This window comes from Natrix helvetica, assembly GCF_964273705.1.
Source record: "Natrix helvetica genome assembly, chromosome: Z".
NCBI classification, from domain to species: Eukaryota; Metazoa; Chordata; class Lepidosauria; order Squamata; family Natricidae; genus Natrix; species Natrix helvetica.
Genome location: NC_138554.1, coordinates 119488419 through 119496912, shown reverse-complemented (window position 1 = coordinate 119496912; position 8494 = coordinate 119488419). Strand labels below are relative to the sequence as shown.

Below are 8494 nucleotides of genomic sequence, written 5' to 3'. Positions count from 1 at the left end.
CGCTGGCTTTGGCCAGCTGGTCTTCATGCACACCAGAGCACCGGAAACCTGAAGACCATCTGTCCGGTGCAGATGCCTGTTTTTTGGCTGGTTTTGGCCATTTTCAGGCAGTTTTAAGTCCGTTTTCTAGCCCATTTTCAGACCGCTTTTTGGGCTATTTCAGGCCAACTGGCCGGTGCGCATGTGCGCACTGGAAACCAGAAGAGCGGTTTGCAACGGCGCGCGTGACCACAGAAAGAGCTCTGCGTGCCACATATGCCATAGGTTTGTCATCATGGCCCTACACCCATACAATAGCTGGCAGGTAGTGCATTTATAATAGCCAATAAAAAAGAGAAAGGATAATGTTAAAGCTTTTGAACAGCCTGAAAATCTTACATCTGCTGATGAAAAGAAAAGGAAGGAGATGGATGAAGCGAGGTGTAAAAATTAGGTCAAATGTTTAATCATTTAAAATCTGCAGTTCAGACGAGATCTTGAGAGGGAAGTATATGTGTTAACCGTGAACTCCAAAAAGTATGCCAAAAGGAGGGAAAAAAGATAAATGCTGCTTATTCAGGAAGGGAAAAACATGGATATATTAGGATGATAAACATTGCTAAGAGGGAGGGGGAAATTCATAGAAAAGGGAGAGAAAAGATCCATGTAATAATTATTGATAGAAATCTAAAATTAATTCAAAGTTATCATTACATGTAGACCACACAGAAATATGTTGTTTCATTTTCTCATTTCTAGAACATATTTTTCAAAGATAATTAACAAATTCATACCTGGATCCATTCCTTAAAATCAGGTAAGTTTTTTTTTCCATTTGCATTAAACTATTTTGAAAAGAATTAAGTTCATTTTTAAATTTTAAACTCATTCATTCTTGAAAATGGGATATTCCAGTTCTCAATTCTAATATTCAGAAATATAAATTTTATAACTTGCATTTTACTTTTTGAATTATGAATATGATTGAATGGTTGGTTTGTGCTCAACCATTAAATTTCTTAAGGATCCCACCAATACAAGTACCCCTATGGTTATTTGAACATCTAGATCAAATTATCTGGTTAGTTCATGTTAGTACATTGCTAGAATACATTTGTTCCAGTTAACAAAATAATCAGAAAATGTTCCATATTGCTGTCTACCTCAATAAGCTTTGATAATGACATTGTATAATGATCAAACCTAGTCATAATACCATTAGCATATCAGAACAAATTATCACTTATTTCCATACAATTCTTTAACAAAAAGGCCAATAGTTCAGAAGATTGTACTTGTATTGGTGGGATCCTTAAGAAATTTAATGGTTGAGCACAAACTAACCATTCAATCATATTCATAATTCAACAAGTAAAATGCAAGTTATAAAATTTATATTTCTGAAGATTGTTTGATTTAAACAATTGCCACTATATAACTTGATAGATACATACATTCAGGAGTGTGTTGCTGCTGGCATTACTGCCAATTCTCTTCACGCGGGATTTGCACGCACACTGCTCACTTCACTCGTGCCCCCACCACACATTGCTTGCACATGTGCAGTTAGGCCTATAAATTGCTCTGCACATGTGCAGAACATTATAAAATAACTAAGAAACATGCTGGCAACAGCATGGGCGACCAGGAAACTGGTTCGGGGGCGTGGTGAGCCTGCCATCCCTAACAGTTTGGCGATTCAGTTGCAATTTGCACTACCGGTTCGCCTGAACTGGTGACATCCGGTAGCAATCCACCTCTGGATACATTCATAATAACTCTAGCTTCTGGATGAAGGTACAACAGGTCTTCATTTAATAATCCTAATTGGGAATGGCCCTCTATCTCTAAGCAAAGCAGCCGTTGAGTTAAATGTTACTTGGTTGCATTGGTTAGCAATGGCAGTTCCAGCAGTCCCAGTTACTGTTGTTGAATGAATTTATGATCTCTCCCACAACTCTGTCCTTTTGGCCACCTACCACAGTTAGTTACCCCCATTGTTCAGCCCTATTTGCTATCTGATGCCCATTACACTGTGCACCATTTTCACATCAGGTTTCTTTCATGTGCCAGCCGGATCTGTCTTTTGCAAAAAAAAAAAAAAAAAAAGGACTTGGCTAGCACAGACACAAAGAAGACTTGGCCAGCAGTATCCTGTAAAGCAGTGATGGCGAACCTATGGCACGCGTGCCACCTGTCAGGGCACGTGAGCCATTTGTCGGCATGGGCGCGCTGGCCAGCTGAATTCACCCTTTTTTAAAGCCATTTTTCACCCTCCCCAGGCTCCAGGGGCTTTATAGGAGCCTGGGGAGGGCGAAAACAGCCTCCCCGCCCGCCCTCCGGAGACTTCATGAGCTTCTGTGAAGCCTCCGGAGCGTAAAAAACCGGCCCTACGGGCAAACCAGAAGTTTGGGAACGGACTTCCAGTTTGCTCAGAGGGTCGTTTTGAATGCTCCGGAGGCTTCAGGGACCGTCCGGAGGCTTCCCTGAAGCCTTTGGAATGCTTAAAATGCCCCTCCGAGCAAACCAGAAGTCACTTCCGATTTGCTCGGAGGGGCGTTTTGACTGCTCCGAAGGCTTCAGGGAAGCCTCCTGAAGGTCCCTGAAGCCTCCGGAGGGCATTTGGGGGGGGGGAGGCTGTTTTCGCCCTTCCCAGACTCCTATAAAGCCTCTGGAGCCTGGGGAGGGCAAAAAAAGGATGTAAAAATGGGCGGGTCGCGCCTGTAGTGCGCGCATGCACATTGGGGGGTCGCACATTGCATTATGGGTGCGGCACGCCCGCACACGACTCCCCTGCACTCCCCCCACTTATGGCATGCCAGCCAAAAAAGATTTGCCATCACTGCTGTAAAGTATTGTGTGATACACACCTGCTCACCTGTAGCTCTCACACATCGTCCTGCATGAGATTTCCATGAGGCTCCATGTGTGACTGGGATGATGCAAAGAAATGGCAGTGAAGATGACAATGAAGGGAGTGGGAGTCAGCTGGGAGTGGGAGATGCACAATAGTAGGTAAGGTGGACCCAAATTTTGTTCATCTGATGGGAGGGTGTTATGATGGCCGGAATTTCAAGAACCGGTTGTACGTCGCTTTGTTCAACACCATCGTAATTTCAAACAAGTTGCTGAATGAGTAGTCATTAAGTGAGGATATGTGCGTCAAGTTTTAATTCAATGAATAAAATAAATTGGATGATACCATAACATCTCAGAATGTGCTAAATCAGGCCTTTTTAGCATATAACAGAACAGAAAAACTGATGCAATAGCTGTTTAAATGTCAATATAATGCTAAATGATATCCTAAAACTTTCAATCCTTGAAGAAGCTTTGGAGGAAAAGGTTGAGAGCGCTTGAAGAATCTGAAGCTCATTCACGGCTAAGCCATAATTTAGCACTGCATTCTAAAGAGATAAATCAGCTTCAGACAGTGGAGCTGTCAGTGTTCATTTTCACACATAGTTTGAAAAGTCAGTTGGCTGAAGATATGATCTGCTAAATAAAACCATAGCTATTTATACAACACTATTAGCCATGTATGACCAACCTGAAGCCTCATTTGGCCTGGGCAGCCTATTCCCACTACAATTTTCAGAAACCTGCAGCATCTGCAGTTTGTCATTACTCTGAACCCTTAAAACCTATTGTAGATATATCTAAAATAGTCTTAACATAGTTAAAACAATGAAATGGTTCAAAATCCTACTCACACTGCTTAGAACAAAGATGTGTGTGTGTGCAGAATATCATGACCTTGGGCACATATTGCCTTAGGCCAAAGGTGTCAAACTCAAGGCCGGATCCGGCCTGCGAGGTGCTTAAAGCCTGGAAATAGCAAAGGACCGGCCCACAGTGCCTCTGGCAGCCCCCCTGTGCCCCACTTTTGGCCTGGATGGCCTCCTGCAGCACTCTGCTGGCCAAAACGGGGCATGGCGGGAGGGCGCCGAGGAAGTGGTGCAGAAGGCATCCACCCCATTCCCCCCCTCCCCCCGCTGGCTGGACCATAGCGGAAAACTACAATGCTGATTTGGCCCTCAATGAAATCCAGTTTGACACCTCTGCCTTAGGCACATAAGTTTGCATCATCACTCTGCACATTATGGTGCTTGGTATCTGCAAAGCAGTACGTACTGGTTCCCTTTCTAAGTACTGATGTAGAAACTACAGCAGATAGATCTATATAACATTAATAAAACAAACCAAAACAAAATTGGTTTAAATTAATCATAGAATGTAAAGTCTGGAAGTGGCCTTGAAAGTTCATCTAGTCCAGTCCTTTGCCTAAGAACAGGAATCTATTATTACATCATCTCCAATAGATAGCAATCCAGCCTTTACTTAAACAAGTCTTATCATCATTCATCAGTTCTACTGGCTTTCTGCTCGCAGTCCTATTAAGGCATTTTCCCATTATATAACTGAAATCATTTCCTTTAAATCCAATGTTTCTTGTCCTGTGTCCTATAGTGTTTGATCCCATCAACATTATAGTCCGGATTCTTGAAAACATAAAACATGTCCAATCTTCTCTTAAACTTCTCAGCACCTCTGACTATTTCTTAAAGATTTCTCCTTCCATGTCACCTTGATTGATCTTTGGATTGTCAATTTTCTTTCCAAAATGTGGTACCTAGAACCAGATGCAATATTCTACATGCCACTTGTCTAGTAACTTATGTATAATTGCAATGTTGGTTGAAAAGAGTTGCTATCGTGTATAAAAAAGGTAAATAAAATAATTTTCCTAGGAATAAACCAGAGGTGGTATTCAGGAGGTTCTGACCCATTCTGGAGAACCGGTAGTGGAAATTTTGAGTAGTTCAGAGAACCGGTAAATACCACCTCTGACTGGCCCCGCCCCCATCTATTCCCTACCTTCCGAGTCGCAGCTGATCGGGAGGAAATGGGGATTTTACAATAACCTTCCCCTGGAGTGGGGTGGGAATGGAGATTTTACAGTATCCTTCCCCTGCGATGCCCACCAAGCCAAGCCATGCCATGCCACGCCCACCAAGCCCACAGAACCAGTAGTAAAAAATTTTGAATCTCACCACTGGATTAAACAATCATTGGCTGGTCTCAGTCATATCAACAAGCCAATGATAATGTAAACTCAGATCTACTATGTGCTGCTGAGTAATCTGGGACTATTACAATTTGGCTTTGTATAGGATAAAACCTTGAGACTCCTTGACCACTGATGGAATATCCTATCTAGGAAATTGCTGTGTTATTACATTTGGGCTTGTTCTTCATTTTCATTATCATTGGCTTTGGAATTCTTCAATATCCTAGGGATATTTAACTTTGGGGGTTAGGATTTGTATGATAATAATTCTAATATTTCTCATCCTCTTTGTCCTATCACATTCAAATAATTGGTGCTGGAAACTAGCGCCACATGATGTTGGGCATTATAACTGTATCACTCAGTGACATAAATCTCTGTCTCAATCACGATCATTAACCAAAGGCTATCTTTTGTTTCATAGTGAAGCAGACTCAAGGTAAAAATCAGCATCTTGAAAGGAATCCAGAATACGAGCACAGGTTTTTTGTTTTTTGTTTGTTTACAAAACTGCCCCACATGATCTTTATGCCAGGAAACAGTGCTAATCTGCTTGAATTGATAAATCAGAATGCTATTCAGTGGTAGATATAGCCAAAATGTGATCCGGCCACTGAAAATAATATCAGGAAAGATTGCCACTGGTGGAGAAAATGTAACTGTTTGCACAACTACTTGATTCAACCATTGACTTTTAAAAATCCATGGTCATCCCATGATCATGATTATTTGACTTCTTTGAGAGAAAACAGACCTGTCTGATCTGCATTTGTTGGTTAACAATGGTGATTGAGATCTTTCTCAATCACCATCTTTCATTAAGTGATGTGGTCATAAAGCACATTATCATGTCATTGCACTGCTTAATGACAGAAGTTTCGGCATATTTGGTTGCTATTAAGCAAATCCCATACCATCGTTAAGCACATGATTGCCATTTGTGTTGCTTATCAGAAGCCTATAGTTATGGTTGCAAAGCCTGCATTCATGTATCCATGAGGATATGTATATATAACCAATTTCGTTGTATACGTGATGTACAATGACAGTAATAGCTATAGTATACTATATTGTAATGGCCAGAACATTAAAGACTGGTTGTAAGTAACATTCATTCCCCATCATCGAAAGATTGAACAGTCGCTGAAAGAGTGTTTGTTAAGAAATGAGGTATTTGGTAAACAGTGCTTTTTGAAAGGATATAATAAAAATGGAATAATTAATTTAACAAGAATAATGGATTGAACAGGAAGGAAATAAAGGCATGTAATAGAAATATTAATCTTCCTGATAACTTAATTTCTCTATTGTAGCACAAAAGGAAAAAAAAACTGCAGTACCAGAAATCCGTAATTTTGCTACCAAATTGCAGTGGCATTATCTTGAAATACTTTGAGAGCCATAAAAAGAGATTAGTACTCCTATACAGTTTGTGGATTGCCTATATCTGATTTAGATAAAATTTAATTTTATCTTGGAATCCTAGTGGATGATCACTTAAACATGACTCAGCAGTGTGCGGCAGCAGCCAAAAAAGCTAATGCAATCCTTAGTTGTATAAACAGAGGCATAGAATCAAAATCAAAATCAAAAGTACTGCTTTATAAAGACTTAGTAAGGCCAAATCTAGAATACTGCATCCAGTTTTGGTCACCACATTACAAAAAAGATGATGTGACGTTGGAAAAAGTTCAAAGAAGAACAACTAAGATGATTAGAGGCCTGGAGACAAAACATATGACGAATGGTTGCTGGATTTGGGTTTCGCTAGTCTAGGGAAAAGAAGGACTAGGGGGCAACATGATAGCAGTATTCTAGTATTTGAGAAATTGCCACAGAGAGGAGGTGGCATATTTTCCGAAACACCAGAAGGCAAGACAAGAAACAATGGAAACTAATCAAGGAGAGAAGCAACCTAGAACTAAATAGAAACTTCCTAATAGTGAGGACAACTAAATCAATGAAACAGCTTGCCTTCAGAAGTTCTTCATCACTGGAGGCTTTTAAGAAGACACTGGTCAGTCACTTGTCTGAAATGGTATGGGATCTTCAGCTTGAGCAGGGGTTTGGACTAGAAGAACTTGAAGATCCTTCCAAGCTCTATTCTGATTGAACTGATTAATTGAGGTCCCTAATGGACTGATCTTTTTTAAAAAATAATTTTCATTCAATAATTTTTTTTACAAGATAAAAATAATACAAATACTAAAAAATAATCAAGAAAATCCAAACAATTGAGTATGATAATTAAGAAAGAAAAGGGGAAAAGGGGAAAAAGATTATAAAGAAGCAGTTTCCCATCTTTTTGACAGTTATAAATGCTTCTTTATTTTATCCTCTCTCTCTAAAGTTACATCTTAATTCCTTCTTCCATAAGCTACATTTTTAATCTTCAAACCCATTATTCACGCCCTTTTTCTCATTTTTTTCAGGAAAAAAATCCATAAGGGATTTCCAGTCATTGACAAATGTTGATCTTTTTCTAATCAAGTAAGCTAATTTTGCCATCTCTTTTAGTTCTCTCATCTTTAGCAATTATTCCTATATTGTGGCTATTTCAGAATCTTTCCATTTTTTTGTCCATAAAAGATTATGATCTAATATGATCTTTAAAAGAAAATAATATTTTAACAGATTTTTCTTGGCTGGAGAAAAAAAATAATGAAAGGAAAAATGGAATTGCTATTTGCCTATATATGTATGAAACTAAAACTGCAAGGAAGTTTTTTTTATAAATGTAAAGGGTCAGAAATAAAGCTGTGTCTCATTATGAATATCAATCACATTTGTTTCCCTACAGAATTGAGCATGATTTAAGAAAAGTTGCAGGACTTAGTATGTCTGGCTGCTGGGCAATTTTGTGGTGGTTTTCATCGTTATCATTGGTATATCATTCTGGATGTTACCTCATTGACCCAATTGCTGCAAGTAGTTTTAGCCACATCCATAATTACATTAATGCATCAAATTTGGATCAAGGTCATTGTGAAAAGAAACTGAAATTAACTACTTTGGATGAATGGAAACTTTCCACAGAATTGTTCACAGGTACTTAACCCCTGATAACATGTACATATTTTTGTTGGAAAAAGTCATTTATAACAAGGACTTTATGGATAAACAATTTGCCTTAGTGCTATTCCAGAGTAGTTGCTACTTAGAGAAAGCTATGCAGATGAAAATCAACAGGACTGATTACCTTATTTGGTCTATTTCTGTGAAAGTTAAGCGTGAATTTGGCTTGGCTTGTTAGCCACCTTTTATTTAGGATTATATAATCCTAAATAAATCTTATACTATTTTTCAGAAATGTTCCTACTACTATAACATTGGGCATATCTTTAATATCTCCTAACTATGAAAAACATGTTTTTATTATATTGTTGACTATTTTTACACAATCCAAACTAATTCCAGCAGTTAATAATAATAAAAAAATAATAA

The 8494-nt window shown here is 38.9% G+C and overlaps 1 protein-coding gene across 3 annotated transcripts in view; it reads left to right on the top strand.

Moving 5' to 3' along the window:
• Nucleotides 1-8494, top strand: part of LOC309381317 (protein adenylyltransferase SelO-like) — a 42531-nt gene that overhangs the window by 322 nt on the left and 33715 nt on the right. The window contains exons 1-4 of one of the 3 annotated variants that reach the window (XM_081932187.1): nucleotides 86-304; nucleotides 739-797; nucleotides 7485-7540; nucleotides 7851-8098. In XM_081932187.1, the coding sequence (XP_081788313.1) occupies nucleotides 7888-8098 (211 nt within the window). In that variant the 5' untranslated portion in view covers nucleotides 86-304; nucleotides 739-797; nucleotides 7485-7540; nucleotides 7851-7887. Of the gene's footprint in view, nucleotides 1-85; nucleotides 305-738; nucleotides 798-7482; nucleotides 7541-7850; nucleotides 8099-8494 lie in introns of those variants that run through there. The other 2 variants (XM_081932188.1, XM_081932189.1) reach the window with 2 other exon arrangements.